General features: G+C 34.5%; 4 protein-coding genes across 14 annotated transcripts; 2 read left to right on the top strand and 2 right to left on the bottom strand.

Moving 5' to 3' along the window:
• Nucleotides 1–2,337: 2,337 nt before the first annotated feature.
• On the top strand, nt 2,338–6,569 carry LOC142505308 (serine/threonine-protein kinase D6PKL1-like). Of its 6 annotated transcripts, none has more exons than XM_075618242.1 (3): nt 2,338–2,674; nt 3,496–4,782; nt 5,545–6,569. In XM_075618242.1, the coding sequence occupies exons 2-3, from the start codon at nt 3,542–3,544 to the stop codon at nt 6,422–6,424; spliced, it is 2,121 nt and encodes a 706-aa protein (XP_075474357.1). In that variant the 5' UTR covers nt 2,338–2,674; nt 3,496–3,541; the 3' UTR covers nt 6,425–6,569. The 6 variants fall into 6 exon arrangements, with proteins under 6 accessions (XP_075474357.1, XP_075474358.1, XP_075474359.1 ...); XM_075618243.1 differs by having other exon boundaries at nt 3,501–4,782; XM_075618244.1 differs by having other exon boundaries at nt 2,338–2,502.
• A 1,104-nt stretch (nt 6,570–7,673) lies between these two features.
• LOC142505310 (uncharacterized) lies at nt 7,674–9,896 on the top strand. 2 transcript variants are annotated; one of them, XM_075618248.1, is made up of 5 exons: nt 7,674–7,792; nt 8,635–8,695; nt 8,882–8,996; nt 9,168–9,228; nt 9,477–9,896. In XM_075618248.1, exons 2-5 carry the CDS (start codon nt 8,683–8,685, stop codon nt 9,771–9,773), a joined length of 486 nt encoding a protein of 161 aa, XP_075474363.1. In that variant the 5' UTR covers nt 7,674–7,792; nt 8,635–8,682; the 3' UTR covers nt 9,774–9,896. The 2 variants fall into 2 exon arrangements, with proteins under 2 accessions (XP_075474363.1, XP_075474362.1); XM_075618247.1 differs by lacking the exons at nt 7,674–7,792; nt 8,635–8,695 and adding an exon at nt 8,348–8,587.
• Nucleotides 7,800–11,701, bottom strand: LOC142505311 (peptidyl-prolyl cis-trans isomerase FKBP20-2, chloroplastic-like). 5 transcript variants are annotated; one of them, XM_075618249.1, is made up of 3 exons: nt 10,627–11,701; nt 10,427–10,536; nt 7,800–8,322 (listed from the first exon to the last, which is right to left on the bottom strand). In XM_075618249.1, the coding sequence occupies exons 1-3, from the start codon at nt 10,814–10,816 to the stop codon at nt 8,317–8,319; spliced, it is 306 nt and encodes a 101-aa protein (XP_075474364.1). In that variant the 5' UTR covers nt 10,817–11,701; the 3' UTR covers nt 7,800–8,316. The 5 variants fall into 5 exon arrangements, 1 of the variants encoding a protein (XP_075474364.1); XR_012804401.1 differs by lacking the exon at nt 7,800–8,322 and adding an exon at nt 9,638–9,759; XR_012804403.1 differs by lacking the exon at nt 7,800–8,322 and having other exon boundaries at nt 9,915–10,536; nt 10,627–10,989; nt 11,591–11,701.
• A 345-nt stretch (nt 11,702–12,046) lies between these two features.
• On the bottom strand, nt 12,047–15,284 carry LOC142505309 (phosphatidylglycerophosphate phosphatase PTPMT2-like). The gene is made up of 7 exons (XM_075618246.1): nt 15,144–15,284; nt 14,444–15,052; nt 13,516–13,638; nt 13,124–13,217; nt 12,925–13,007; nt 12,748–12,837; nt 12,047–12,652 (listed from the first exon to the last, which is right to left on the bottom strand). Exons 2-7 carry the CDS (start codon nt 14,651–14,653, stop codon nt 12,278–12,280), a joined length of 975 nt encoding a protein of 324 aa, XP_075474361.1. The 5' UTR covers nt 14,654–15,052; nt 15,144–15,284; the 3' UTR covers nt 12,047–12,277.
• Nucleotides 15,285–16,395: the final 1,111 nt, after the last annotated feature.

A 16,395-nucleotide genomic window follows, 5' to 3' on the forward strand; every position in this document is an offset into this window, starting at 1 on the left:
AATCGTCTCGCGTAGCTGAGTGACTCTGTCAGCAGTTTAACGTTTATTGTTTTGGCACAAAGCGTGACGAGAAACGATTCGTGAGAACTTCATGTGTGTTGGGAAATTTAAGTATATACGTGTAATATTTCAATTTATTTATTTTATTCTAATTTATTAAATTACTATCTGCATCGTTTTTAGGGTTAAAATCGCTCGTATGTGTTGTCAAATGAATTTTGCTTCTTTTTATATTTTTATGAAAAAAAATGTTGACAGAGAGAATGCATATATTCATTCTTTCTGTGTCAGTATTATTAAAATATATTTACTATTTATTTTAGAATATGTCTCATATGAGACGGTCTTACGAATCTTTATTTGTGAGACGGGTCAACTCTATCGAAATTAACAATAAAAATTAATATTTTTAGCATAAAAAAATAATATTTGTTAGTGGATGACTCAAATAAGAGATTCGTCTCACAAAATACGACCTATTAGATCGTCTGACACAAATTTTTTCATTTATTTCAAGACATAAAATATATTTAATGAGAGCACAGGTATTTTTGACCAAATGGAGTGAGAGGAGCTGTAATTTTACAATATCACTAGTTGGAGCGTGGAGGCAACAACTAGTAGTTCCGTGCAGCCATTTGATTGCTTTTTATAAGCAAAACAAATATGCGTCAATAAAAAATAAATCAAAATTTTTATTTTATTTTATTTTTGTTTTCTCCTTACTATTGTTATTACTTTACTATATTAAATGTGAGGATGTTAGACCGACAAAACTCGGTCTGTGGTCACAAATGTTTTACCATATTGCCTCTACTCCAAAATAATTCTTATTATGAATTATGGTATTTTTATTTTACAAAATAATTTCACGAAATATAACAAATACGATAAATGGTTTTATATGCAATTTCTAATTTTTTGGTTTTTATAAAAAGAATAGCAGATAAGAATATCGAATGTACGTACATGTAGAACGTACACAAAATTATAGCACAAGCTATATGATGTATATATTTTTATTTAAATATAAAATTATACTATATGTATACACACACACACGTGTGTATGAAAATGAATTAAGATATATATTGAATTAAACTTTCATTGTGATTATTTTTAAAAAAATACAACAAATGGTTGACATGAAATGTTGCCCGGAGGAGGAGCACGTGTAGGTCCCACATGTGATTTCACGGGAAAATCGGAGGGGTCACCCCATAACCTTTTTGCTATTGCCACTCCGGCGATCTTCTCGAGTTCACACTAGTAGTTCGTGCCCTTTTTTTGTTTTGCTCGCTTAAATGTTTCGATATAAATTCACCTATACATAAAGATGTGTTGATGAAATATAAAAACCGCTAGCATCATTACAATTATCACAAACTTATTGATTTATCGAAAATAAAAAAAAAATGTCGATCACATAGTTTGACCGTAAAAATATAAATTTGACCCACACTAAATATGAAGTAGAATTCACTTTGTGAGTTCATTAAGTCAACATGAAAGTGGTGATTGAAATTTAAACATTGAAAGATTGACCAAGTCATGTGTTTTTGTCTGGGCCATAACACAATCGTGCGATGAGAATCAGCAAAGTGTCGAAAATGATCAAACATAAACAAAGAAGAGGATCATCATCGAACACAAAACTGCAAACACTGCAACTATTTTGGCATTCAATATTCAACATTTTGTTCATATCTTTTTCAGTTTGTTTCGATTTTTAGATTTCGTTTGCATCGTTCAAGTTTGTAAAAAAGATGTTATTTTCAATTCTCAGTGACTTTAGACATGTGTTATTGTCATTTGAAGAATTTATTTCACTTTTTCAGTTATTTGTTTGTGTTAATTGCATAATCGACGATGCTAGAACTATTAGGTCAACTCGAAAATTCGCTTCGTTTGATAATTTAGAAATTAGATTTCCATATTTTACGTACAAAATTTGCACCTTGCGTATGTGACGCGTCGGTAAAATTCAAAACACAGACACATATAACTATCTGACATCATATCGTACTTGAATGAAATGATTTAGATTTAAGACTGATTTTCAAACCCTTCATCACTATACCTGATTATCTATTTTTTAAATCGGATAAAAAATCTCATTCATACTCTCATCCATTTGATTCAGATATCAGATTCTCCTTTGAATTCAGAAAAAATTGTTATCCCTGATATTTGCTTTTCCCGTGATTGCATAGTAATGAAAAAAATATATCAAACTTGATAACATATGATTACTTCTTGTTAACTAGTAACTAACCTGATTTAGAATAACACAAGGGTAATTTAGGCTTTCCAAACCAGCCTAATTGTCTCACTCACCCTTTGGTGTGGCCATAGCCAGTTCCGTCTGTCCCTCTGACGCCCACTTCTTTTTGCAGAGGTCATCACCGTGTGCACACATGAATAAAGCTCATTCGAAGCAATAGAAAAAATACAGAAATTCCGAAAAGCTAAAGCCATAGCAATAGCTGCAATCACTATTCAGTACGAAAGCCCATTTTTTTCTAATGTTGCCAATTCTTTCAAAATTCCAAGAAACAGCTCGACCTGTCTTCTTCCTATTTCTTTGGATATACTTCGTTTTCTTGAGTTCTTTCTTTGGCGGTTCTTCTACATTTGTTCCCTTTTGTGTTTCAGTGGGATCGATTATTATGTGGTAAGATCCAGCAGGGAAGGTAAATACTTGCTTATAACTGCAGTTTGTTTGACGGGTTTTCTCAATTTCCACTCGTTGATGCTCAATTTGCTCGTGTTTTGCTTTTGGGCATCACTGCTGTTTTTTTTTTCATGGGTTCTCGATTTTCCATGATGAAGGAAATTTTGAACTTGATGCTATGTTCTACCTTTTTTGGTTGTTTATTTATTGGGTTATGTTTCGAAACCATTATATTTGCGTGGAATCTAAGTTATAGCTGTTCTTGCCTATGTGTAATTTTCTATTTCAAGGTGTAGAAGCTTGATTTAAGAATGTATTAATATAGTATAGCAACGTAATGCCCAAGAAAAGTTCAAAGTTTTGGTGATTGAGCTTGGAATCTTTTGCAATTTGTTCTCATTTTAAGTTGGTGAGTTCTCGAGGATTCTGTTTTTCGATTGCTTGAAATTTTATTTTCTTCATAAAATTACTTACCTATGAATATTTGATTTAACTTGGGAAAGTTAATTTTCTACCAATTTTCAAGTTAACATCTACTCCTGTACGATGTTGCTAGATTTGCACTAATTGTGGATTTTCTGCCTTTCTTTTATATTATTCACAAAGACTCTTAAAGTTTTCCATCGTTGAATTTTTTCGAAGGAGTATATTGTTAATTGAAGATATTATTGTCTTATTAAGCTCCGTTCTACACAATGCTGTCAAGTGTTTAATTTCATAGTGGTTCATTAGTTCATTCTGATGAATAACAAACCAATACTAGATTTTATGGGAGTTTAATATGTGAAGTGATTTTATACCATTGTTTCTTGTTTTGGCAGAGTAGATTAATGTATAGATTCTTGTGATGAGATATGCTTATCTGACATGGAAAGGATACCCGAGTCCCAACAACTTCCCAGGCAGCTGCCTTTTGCGGCCAAGATGTCAAAGACTCACCCCAATTTGTCCAGAGATGTGGTTCGGAAACCTCCCCTCATGGGGGAATTTTCTGAGTTGGATTCACCTACTCCTGTGAAAGCAATGAAAGGGGAAATCTTTTTGCAGGAGGATCAAGAACACGTGCCAGACATTCTATCGATTACAATCAGTGGCGATGCATTTGAAGAGATCGGCTCAACTTCATTTCATGGGGTAAGTCATCCCCCTGAACCAGTCGACACTGATTTAATGAGGCCTGTCTATTTACCTATTGGTCAGAATAACGGGGATGGAAAATATCTAGTTAAAAGTATGTCTGTTAAAGGCCCTTCTATGGAAGATTTTTCAATCAATGTGGTGGGTACTAAACCGATTCCGCGGTCACCTACAGAGGTTGTAGTTGAAGAAGCTAACTATTTAGCTACTGTCTCGTACCCATTTGTAGTTCCTCGTCCATCCCCAAATACTGAAGTAAACCCCCTCCCGTGTTCAGAGGATAAGGAATGTATATGGGACACTTCATTACCTCCAAGTGGGAATGTTAGTCCACATAGTAGCATTGATAGTTTTGGTGTTGCTACGGCCATGAGTATTGGCCATAGCTGCACTAGCACGTACCGCAGCGATGGGATAATGAGTGATGGTATGCTTAGTGTGGACAGGAACTATGAGAGTACCAAAGGGAGCATTCTTGGTGATTCACTCGAGAGTACTAAATCTAGCCTCAGCCGAGCAAGTGATAGCAGTGGCCTAAGTGATGATAGTAACTGGAGTAACATTAAGGGTAGCACAAATAAGCCTCACAAGGGAAATGATCCTAGGTGGAAGTCCATCCTTGCTATTCGATCACGTGGCGGTATTTTAGGCATGAGTCACTTCAAGTTACTGAAAAGACTCGGATGCGGGGATATTGGAAGCGTGTATCTTTCCGAGTTGAGTACAACTCGATGTTTCTTTGCGATGAAGGTAATGGATAAGTCATCCCTTGCTAGCAGGAAGAAGTTGGTGAGAGCCCAGACAGAACGAGAAATCTTGCAGTTACTGGATCATCCGTTCTTGCCAACATTGTATGCACATTTTGAAACTGATAGATTTTCATGTTTGGTAATGGAATATTGTCCTGGAGGAGATCTTCATACCCTGAGGCAGCGACAACCTGGGAAACATTTTTCAGAATATGCTACAAGGTAATCATTATGCATTTAAGCTCATGTAGTCGATAGTTTGTTTGTTCTCTTGTGAAATTTCTTTGCAATCTGAGACACTATGCTTTTTCTTCCCCCTTTTGTCTGAAATCTGCTGAACCCATGGGAATTGGAGTGAGTAGCACAGTTGTGTCTCATATTGGGAGTAAAATTGGATGTTAATGGGTTTGATTTAACTTGGCCCTTATGTGGGCATACCATGATTAATGGTGAGCTCAATAACCAGGAAGAGGAGCAAAATTTAAGTTGTAATTCCTAAATGAAAAAAAATATGGACTCGAAGTTCATAGTTTTGAAACAATTTTACTTTTATCTTTTCATTTGAAAGGTGACTTGACAATTGCTCTTCTTTCGACAAGGTCCATCCATGCAAACAAACTGATTTTTTTTTTGTTGTTTGAATGAAGCGACAATATGATACTAATTTATGATTCAAGTTTTGAAGTTTGCTAATTTGTTACTGTAAGGTGTAAAATTATGTCAGCATAGATTACAAAGTTAAGATTCTTGGAACTGCTAGATATTACTTACTTGTCTAGCTGTTCAAATCACCTTAAGTTATTCGAAGGCTTTTTAAACATGTAAGTTATTTAGAATTTACATATTGCTGGAGTTTCCTAATATTTGAGGAACATGATACCCTATCGTTTACAGTAATGAACTATCAATGAACTATTCAGTCTTGAATCTCTCGATACACTCTGACTATGTAGGAATATCTAAACCTCAATATAATGGCTGCAGGTTTTATGCTGCAGAAGTTCTACTGGCACTTGAGTATCTTCACATGCTTGGAGTTGTCTATAGGGATCTGAAACCAGAAAACGTTCTGGTCCGCGAAGATGGCCACATTATGCTTTCAGATTTCGACCTTTCCCTGCGATGTGCTGTTTCACCAACCCTGATAAGAGCTTCTGCATTTGACTCTGACCCCTCCAAACTAGGAGCTGCATTCTGTGTACAGCCAGCATGTATCGAGCCCACTTCAGCCTGCATTCAGCCTTCATGTTTCCTTCCTCGAATCTTTCCCTCAAAAAATAAGAAAAAATTTGGAAGGCCCCCAGCGGAGCCTGGGAAGACTTCTGGCGCGCTACCCGAGCTAGTTGCAGAACCTACGGCCGCACGTTCCATGTCATTTGTTGGGACTCACGAGTACTTAGCGCCCGAAATCATCAAGGGCGAGGGCCATGGCAGTGCAGTAGACTGGTGGACATTCGGTGTGTTCTTACATGAACTACTCTATGGTAAAACACCATTCAAGGGTTCTGGAAATCGTGCCACTCTTTTCAATGTAGTAGGGCAGCAGCTTAAATTTCCAGATTCGCCAGCTACCAGTTATGCGAGCCGGGATCTTATAAGAGGATTGCTAGTTAAAGAACCGCAGCATAGGCTGGGTTTGAAAAGAGGAGCAACAGAAATAAAGCAGCACCCGTTCTTTGAAGGAATAAATTGGGCTTTGATACGTTGCAGCACACCACCAGAGGTGCCAAGACCAGTAGAGCAGGAGCTTCCGGTGAAGTCTGGGCAATTAAAGCCTGTTGGTGTGGGCTCCGGCAGCAACACGGTTGTAGGTGCCACAGAGATGAAATCTGGTGGTAAATATCTGGATTTTGAGTTCTTTTAATTTTGAAGTATAGGATTCTTGTTCTTTGCTTTTCTCTGCCAACTTGAGTTGTAGATTTCAAGATCTTTGGTGGTGTAACAGTGTAACTCAACCAATTTGGTCTGAATTCAATGTGATTATTTCTCCATTTAATAAACGATTGTGGAAATTGATTTAATTTATTTATTTAATTTTATTTTTTTTTGCATTTGGGGTATTTGCGACAGAGGTGTTACCACATGGAAAGTTCTATTTTATTAAGAACATGGAAAATTAGTAAGAATTTGAGAAATAGGAACAAATATGTGCGCTACATCATAGTTTCGCTTGCATATTTTCCCCATCAAATCATTTTTTAAAATACGAAAATTTTCGTGACATCGTATCAAGGTCTAATTTTATAAGACGGTTTTTTATATTACAAATGAAAAACACGTGTCTCCAATTTATTGTTGAACGTGATATAAGTTGATTATAAAAGATTATATATGTTGAGATACAATAATTGTCAACGTTGGGTAGAACGATCGAACCATGACGCTTGGACTGTTGTGTGATTTAAAATATTCGAGTTACATTATTACTACCAGTTATAGTTTTTGGTAAATTAAAGCGGCAAATGCTCGGTCCTATAATATGTATCAAAATCAAGTTCACGAGTTCGATTTCTATTGATTGCAAGGAATGTGATTATTGAGATGAGGTTGTTAGTACAATAATTGTTCCTGTTAGATAGAGCCACGAGGCTTGAACTGTTGTCAGATTTAAAAAATCTGAGGTACACTATTACCACCAACTATAGTTTTTGGTAAAGCGGCTAGCGTTCGATTCTACTAATAAAAATGCGTTAGGTCAATTAGTCATAATTATAAAATTCTTTGCAAGCATGATTAAGAATATTATTAGATTAAAATTATTGTGAAAAACACAAATAGTTTAGAGAAATATTTTAATATTTTTTGTGTTTTACAAGTGGAAAAAAACTTAAAATATATATTTTTATTAAAGAATGTAATCAAAATACAGTTTCTAAAAAACAATCGAGTATTTTTATGTTTTTAAAAGTAAATACAATTATGAAAATTAAAATATATTACTTTTCAACGGTAGAAACTTTTTTATAGAATGATTGTTCAATTACATATTTGTTACAAAAAAATATTTTTATAAAAAGTTAAAAATATTTTATAAGTACTCCTTCAAACATAACCAAAATATTTTGAGATATCACTAAGAAACCTGTATTCTCAGTTAATACTAATAATAATTATTTCTACCAAATTTATCGAAAAATAATTCAGTGGGGAAAAATCCAAAATCCCTCCGGTTACTTTAATTGAGTGCAAAGATTCTCTCTCTTTTGCCAAACAACCATATTGATCTTGTAAGGTTCGTGTCGGGATTTCTTTTATTCTTCTAATTTGCTATTCTTGGTCATTCTCTATTGCTGTTCTTTTATTTCACAAGCTTTTTGTGAATATGCCCAAGAGATCAGATGTGAACCCCATTAATTTTTTTTTCTTGGTTTTGAATATATTGGAAAGGAGCGCCAGAATTTTGCATTAAAATGGATTGAGATACAAGTATTGGCTCAGCTTGGTTTATGTTTGGATGCTAATATTTTTTGCTTCCAACTTTCACCCCGATTCTCTTCCTTTGAGGTTGCTGCATGTTTCCAATACAGAGACATTTTGTGTGGTTAGAATAGAATAAAATTGAGCTAAAAATAAAAGAACGTACCGATCACTGAGAAATAAAAACAACCATTCTCTTTTACATGGTTTTCTTGTTCAGATTTTATACTTCATTTTCTAAAAATCATGACTCCTGAAATTCTAAATACCACACGACATGAAAATCTTCAGACGCGATAACTATATCAAGTGCAATATAATCCCTCCTTGTTATCTTTCTCAAAACTGCAGACAAAGCAAAGCCAAGAATCAAGCAATAGTAAGTACATTTTACATGAAAGATATTTTTAACATCTCAGAATATAAATTTATTTGTTATCATTTGATTCCTTGCTTGTATTGATAATCTTAAACATTATAAGACATTCCATATGTTTCTGCTTTCTGTCGTCTTCCCAATATTTATGTCTATAAGTCTATTCACAGCTCTTTTAAATTAAATCTGTCGAGATATTCAATATGGGATTGTTCTTGAGCTTCATGGGAAAAGGTTAGAATTTGATTTCCTTGATTCTTTGTTTGATCATTTATTTTCAGGGATGGAACAGATACCGGTGGACAAACTCAGTGGATCTTTGAAATAAAATGTCATTTATCTGTATAATATTATCTTAAATTTCTTTTTATACTGGAATTATACTTCAAATACATGCGAATAGAAAATTAACTTTAGGTGTAATGTAAAAAATCACATGTATTACAATAAAATTTAAAATTTACAAAATTCAAGTCTGGTTGGATGATTTGAACCAATAACCATTACCTTTCTTTCCAATGATGATAGGCTTGCCAACAACACAACTGCTAAGTTTGGTGATGGGAACTCTCCACAGACAATTCATACAGGAAGATATAAACACTTTTGAGGAGTTCCATTTTGCCATTCTTGACATTTTCAAGTATTTTTTTTAATACCAGAAGTCCTCTTTTCAATGAATCAGAGTTGATATATCAATTATCAAATATTATTGTTAAAACCCTTTAAAAATTTGCAAATATGTTGAAATTTTGGTGGTAACGTAACAAAATATATCCTTCATTTCTTGAGTTGGGCCTTGAATGCCTTTCAGCACCGTGAATGCAGCATTGCCTGGCAAACATTACGATGTTCCTTTACCAAAAGAAGTTCAGGTCCATCTCTCTCTCCCTCTCTATATTTTTGTATAAACTCACCGTCAAAGCTCGGCTTGAACTTGGATTTTACTGAAACTGAGTCGAGCTTGAGTAATTTCTACTCAGACTCAAAGCATTCATCAAACCACTTACGCACGAGCAAGGATTATTTACTTTTTAAAGCTCAGTTTAATTACTATTATATATTTAATTCTTTAATAACTTACAACATAGCTCAATAACCAACGTCACTTGTTCACACGCAGGCGTGCTATGATGAATGGAGAGGAGCGGCAAACGAGTCAGAAAAAAAGGAATTATTCATCAAATTCATGAAGAAGAATGTGAATATCAGCAAGTTAGATGACTCCACACTCATAGCCGGAATTGTAACGCCTCCAGCTGCCATGGCAGCCAAGAAAGCAGGGGAGAGCCTCCTTCAGCTCAAACTGATCAAGTCGATACCTGATGTCATTTTCATTCCTTCAGCCACGGTGCTGGCTCTTGTTTCCGTCAAGTTATCGAGGAAGATGTTTCTTGGTAAAATCGCTGACATGAAATAACAGACAAAATGTACAACACAAATAACATTTCGCACTCTTTCGTGTCCTAATATTTGACATATAGATGAGATCCAATCGACATATTAATTTAAATGTGTGCAGTGTAGAAAATGACGGCGACTAATGTTTGAATGTAGCAAAAAGAGAATTTTTATGTTATTATTAAGTTACAAAAATATCAAATTAACAAAATATATTATCGAAAAACTTCACCCATTAAAGATTAATATTTAGGTGCCAATGACAGTTTATATTAGAACCAAGAACACGAAAGAATAACGTGTGGAGAATTTCTTCATTAAGGAAAAAAATTGTAAAATTTGTTCTTTACATTTGCTCATTTATATACACGATAAATACAGTTACGCGGGGTTAACGAATTAACCTCCTCACTAACTATACTAACTAACGGTAAAACTCCCCCTCAAGGTGGAGGGCAAAGATCTTTGATGGCCCCATCTGGGAGATGAGTGGAAGGAAAAAGAGCTCTTGGAAGGAGCTTTGTGAAGACGTATGCGAGTTGAAATTGTGATTTGAATAAAGGGATTTAAAATCTAAGCAATTAACTGGACTCGTGATTCTCATATTATACGATCAATTATCAATTTTCAGATAAGCAATCCAAGACATTCCCAAGTGAAATGAAGTCAAACCTGCTGACCAGCCTTTGGAAAATCACCTTCGCCAACTTCAATGTCGCAAAAAATGAGACCTGAATCTCGCTTGACATAATCGTCTGATGTCACTACTCTCCCCGTAAAGCCTGAATTTACAATAGTGGCATGGTTATAACTTATACGAATAAAACTCAAAAGGGAAAAGAGGAATCGATGAGGCAAGCAAAAGAATAAACCTTCTCTAACAAAATTAGGGAACTCATTGGGTACACCGTTTTCTTCTTGTATCCACCTGTGTTGCTCTAAAAGGCGCCTCTCATCATATGTGTTTTGTTTCTTTGTCTTCCACAAGAAGGCAGAGCAGGAAATATGCCCAAACCGACAAAGAGAACAAGGAGAAGCCTCCGCTCCATGTAGAGTTGACATAAGCAAGCAACCATGGCAAATAGAAGCAAATGAAGCATATTAATAATAGAGAAATTATGGTTGCACTTGCATAAGCTCAAAAATGTCATTACCCATTTCCCTGTAGATTACGGCGAGAATAAGAAATCGACAGAAGGGTCCTCTGAATGCTGGATAGGTGGAAAAAGTAATGCCTGAATAATTTTCTAATGTGGGATTTGACAAATGAGGGGCATATAAATAAAGCTCGCGTAAAAATGGCACAACCAAGAAACGGAAATGGGTGATGCCTTATTCTTTAATCAGTAGTCCTAGGAATTCGAGCAAGAGGGTGTGAAGTTGAACTGAAAGCGACAAACAAAATTTCACTCTAGCTTGTTGCGTCCACCATTCTCCAAGGCAGAACCAGCAATCAAAATATTGCATATTTCTTGTGTATATAATTGCATCATTTTTTTGTATGAGATTTAGAGTTTTTTATTATCTTTTACACCACTTTCTCATATAGTTTAGGTGCCGCTGCTATCAGCAACCCACAAATCTTCAACTTTGAACAATGAGAGAAATTCTATACATTCGGCTTCAGGGCTTGACTATTTACAACAAAAAAACCACACAAAAATAACAATAAAACTCAAATTCACTTGGATTCAGAAGATATAAAGAGTGATATCCTTTCACAAATGCGATACACGGATGAATAACTATACAATAACAATCAAACAGCAATCAAATTCCTAGCATAAATCACAAAATTCCCACTATAACCATGGAAGACAAAGATAGATGACTTACACGAGAGATGGTTCCCAGGGGCAAGAATGGGAAATGGGAGCAAAAGCATGATCTTTTTCTTCTCTTTCCTCACAAAATTTTAAGATTTTGCAAATATTGCAGCTTCAGCTTTTTATATACGAGTCAGGACGCAACCAAATCCTAACTCCTTGAACCATCTATTTTTGTTATTTTTACGTTTGAATGAAATTTTATTTGATATTCTTGTCTTTGGAATAATTTCCATTTATTTAGTTAATTAATCTGTCGTTAGAATCTGATATGTAGTATGTACTTTTATTCGGGAAAATCCTTAATTTGACACATATTAACATTTTTCCCTACAAATATTTCAGTATCACATGTAGCAAAAAAATCAGAAAGGACGTCACTTATACACAGAATCATTGAATACTTGCCAAATCCAGAATCTCAATATCTTACTACACTTACAAAGTAGTAAAACTCGACAAAGCAGGACAAAATAGGGCAATTTAAATGATTTTGTAGGGCCAAATCTGCATTTGTTTTTGTTTTTTTATTAAAAAGAAAAATGCATACAAGAGCTCTAATTCATGCCCTTTTGCTCCCTATCGGAAGCAACCCCACAGGAAAATACAAAAAATGAGTGATAAAAAACTGTTTTATTCGCTTGATACCAACACGAAAAATGTAGGGACACAAAAACTTTGCCTCATGGTGGACATCTCAATAAACATGGACGTCAACTCCCGGACTACCTATCTGACTGCTCCCCACCGAGCTTCCCATTTTCTTTCTCGTTACCTTTTGCTCCGAGTGGGTACGAAGCCACAGGCATGAAAGCCTTGCTATTGCTGCCTGACTGGCAAACTGTACTCTACAGGCGAGGTTTACCTCCGTCATCATGTTCCGCCCCCCTATATTGGAATCACTGTTTTCTTCATATCCATCAAGGTCAGATTCATCAACTACCACAATCGAACCATAGTCAAGATCTTCAAGGTCCACATTTATAGGGAAAATTAAACTTCTACTTAGTGGATTATCGGTGCAGGTTTTAACTTCCGGCTCCTTGAGTCTGATATAGTAATCTTGAACAGCCTGGATTTTGTCACAACGCATTTTGCCATTATCAAAAGAACAAGTTAAAAACATAAAAAAGAGACAGCAAAAGCAAGTCACGCGAAATTACACACCTGCCACTGGGAAGAGGCCAAAAGAACTCTCGGCCTGATTGATCTCACATATAGAAATGCAGCATTGGGGGTCATCTTCTCGTGTTTGACCTATATTAATGCCATAAAGTTTGACGTAAGAATCTCAAATAAAAAGTCTTCAAGTGTGCTTATTTACATACGTATAATTACACATACCAGATAACAGAGAACAATTGTAGTGCTGCGGCCACGACCAGCCTTGCAGTGAACATATGTAGTTTTGCCACAAAGTGTATTGTCTGGAAAAAATAAAACATTAGCACGACACTGTTGAGGTAATGAAGTCAAGCTACAGTTACCATTTAGAATAATATAACAAACATAAAGTATTTATGAGGTTAAGAATGAATTTTACTGTGAATGAATTCTACAGCTTGGCAAATATCCCCATACACAGGAGCAAAAAGATAATCTCTTGTAGGTATCACCAAGTGCTCAATGTTATAATCCTATAAAGAGAGGCAAATATTGATCAGGTAAAATTAATATTTTAATAAAAACAAACGGAGTTTTTACAATGTTTCGTCCATCAAAATAAATGAGTATCTCATGTTTTCTTGCTGATGGGGTTTGCTGACAAATATTGGGTGGGGTTTGCTGAAAAATATTACCCAATATGGAAAGTTGAGGGGCATGCGCAAGCCATGAAATGTGAAGTCCATAAATCAATGTTTCATATTAAGAAAGCTATGATGAATCCATTAAATAGCGTAGCAAAAGTTTTATATGATAAGTTTGAAGACATACATGATACAGGGATGTTGGAACTAAAGTTTCATATGGTTCGTTCAAGGTAACCACACCACCTACACCAAGAGCTTTCAAGCGCGGAACATCAGTGGGAAATGGTACAGCACCTAGCAAAATAAACTAGCAAACGAAAAAACTGCAGCTTTAGAAATGTGATAATGATAACAAAGGGAAGCATCAAGAAACGATTATTAGAGGTAATTATGTCCAGGTGAGTACTGCAAAATGTGAGTCAGTCAGTGACCATGCAAAAAAAAATCCAACGAGAGACTTAATAAGACGTAGAAAGATTAGCAAGTAATAGTACCAAGTTATACATTCAAGACATAGAAATGACAACCAACAAGACAGATCTCACTGGGCGGTGGACATAGAAAATCAGGTTCATGGGGGGGTCAAATGCATATGGGAGGGGTGACATGCAAATAACATAATTTCATACAAATTTTTTTCATGTACCCAATACAATACACTACCATAAGTTATGCCAATACACATGCTTCCACCTTGCTCATCCATTCTAAGGACATTTGGTATGCATCCACTGGAAAAACATATACTCAAAATTTTCTAAATTTGACCCCCAAATAAATGTATTCCATTTTTCTCATCCTTTTGATCAAGTAGGCTATCACAAAAAATAAACGAAATTTTGACGGAAAATGGTAACTGGAAATGGTCAAACCTACACTAGAAAAAAAGCTATAAAATAAAATAAACTATATCATTAGACCATAAGCACCTTCGATAACAATAGTTCACCAATACAACTACAATCTGTGTTGCAAATATCAACTGTCAAAGTCAAATCTAAGGGGTGAACTAGATTTATCATCGGCAATAAAAATAGTTCAAATTGTAAAACAATAGATTGTAACTCATGTAGCCGAATAAACAAGAAAGATCGAAACAGTCTTATGTATACCTCATCGACCCTATCCCACCACCGAAAGTCAGACTGAATCTTATTTCTGACAACATTGTACAGCAATGTGGGATAGAACAGAGCACGAGCCCCAGCTCCAACCAAAGCCCGTTTCGCATCCCAAACAACAATAGCCCCTTCTGCAACACCATTATTGACTTGCTGCTCCCCATTCTCACAACCTCCCTCACTCAGTTCCTCAATATACATTTCTCAAACCCAATAAACAGATTACCGACTAAAAATTGAACTAACTTTCGAAAAGCCCTATCAAGAAACTTCGCTGTAATTATAAGAATCAAACGACCAATTCAAAATAAACACAACGCTCCCTGATTACCAAACCAAGATTTGATCTTTCCACCAAATGAGAGAATTTCAAAAGCTGCCCACATATAAAAGCTTCTAAAAAAGCCCTCAAAATGACAACCAAAATCAAGAACACCACAAATAAATAAAATCACACCAACTCGTTTCACATCAAACAGCAAACTCTCCAATTTCTCATTATTGGACAGCAAACCCGTAAATCCCAAGAAAAGAAATGCAAACTAGAATCAAGAATTAACAAATTCTTGACCATGATTGAAGTTCCAACTCAATTGAAACCTACCAACAGAAGAAAAAAGATGTGAAAAATGATACGCTTTAATATCAAGGAAAGAAACCAATTCGGAATAAACTGAAATGCCAAGAGAACCTTTCAGGGGTTGCTGCGTGTAGTTTTCTTGCACAAAATATGAAATCTTGGAGAGTTCTCTCTCTGCCTTTGCTTTTGTACAAAAAAAAAAAAAAACTGTGCTTGAAACGGAATTAACGTTTTATCCTATCTAGATATTACATTTACAGTGCGTATTTATTTATGGGAAATTTTGCTATTCTGTAAAATCTGCATTAATTTCGGATCTACAATATAATAATCAGGATTGGTTGAAAATGTGTAGCATTTTTTTTGGCGAGATTTAATTTCAACATTTTTATTTTACTATTAAAATTCTTTCGATCGTGAAATATTTACCAAATTTTTGGAACTAAAGTTTTAGGTTGAACTTCTATGAAATAAATAATTAAGGTAAAGATAACAATGGTAAATAAACTCACATTTGGAACTTCAATTTATTTATTTTATTATATTTCCATAATCAAATGTGAACAAATTGGTAATAATTTTCATGTAAATTTTTTTACACGTTTAAGGGGAAATGACTAAAACTTGTGTGAGAGAAGGTCTCACGAGTCGTATTTTGTGAGACAGATCCTTTATTTGGGTCATCCATGAAAAAACATTATTTTTTATGTTAAGAGTATTATTTTTTATTGTGAATATCGGTGGGATTGACCCTTCTCACAGATAAAATTTCGTGAGACCGTCTCACAAGAGACCTAATCTTAAGAAAAATATCATCACAAGATGTAAAATTGATTCAAATTAATAATTAAATATTTATTTGATTGTTGTTTTAAAATTACAGGCTGTGATTACAAATTTAATTTTTATTATTTAGTATAAATATAAAGATTTTTAAGTTTTCAAACTCGTTAAAATAACGAATTTCTTGTTAAAATCTAATGATTTCCAAATAAATTACTCAACTGTATTTTTTGTATTTTATATTTTATATTTTTTAGATTAGAAATGAGAGATTAAAATTTAAAATATAGAATAAAATTTAAAACTTATGGATATATAATGAGAGTGGAGAAATACAGTCGACCTCTTCTCTTTTTATTGTTTTCAAAGCTTATATTTTTACTTATCGTATATATGGGGAAAATAATTGTAATAAGATTTCGCCAACTATTTAAAAATTATTGGCTTTTCCCGAAAAATATGTATATTTTATCATTACCAAATTTGCTAGAAATTGTTGGAATCATTTGAATTCTTGTCAATTGACAATCGAAATTTGAACAATATTCTTTTTCATACCCGGGCGAGAGAGAAAAAAATT

The sequence above is a fragment of the Primulina tabacum genome, chromosome 10 (genome assembly GCF_025594145.1).
Source record: "Primulina tabacum isolate GXHZ01 chromosome 10, ASM2559414v2, whole genome shotgun sequence".
Lineage (NCBI taxonomy): Eukaryota > Viridiplantae > Streptophyta > Magnoliopsida > Lamiales > Gesneriaceae > Primulina > Primulina tabacum.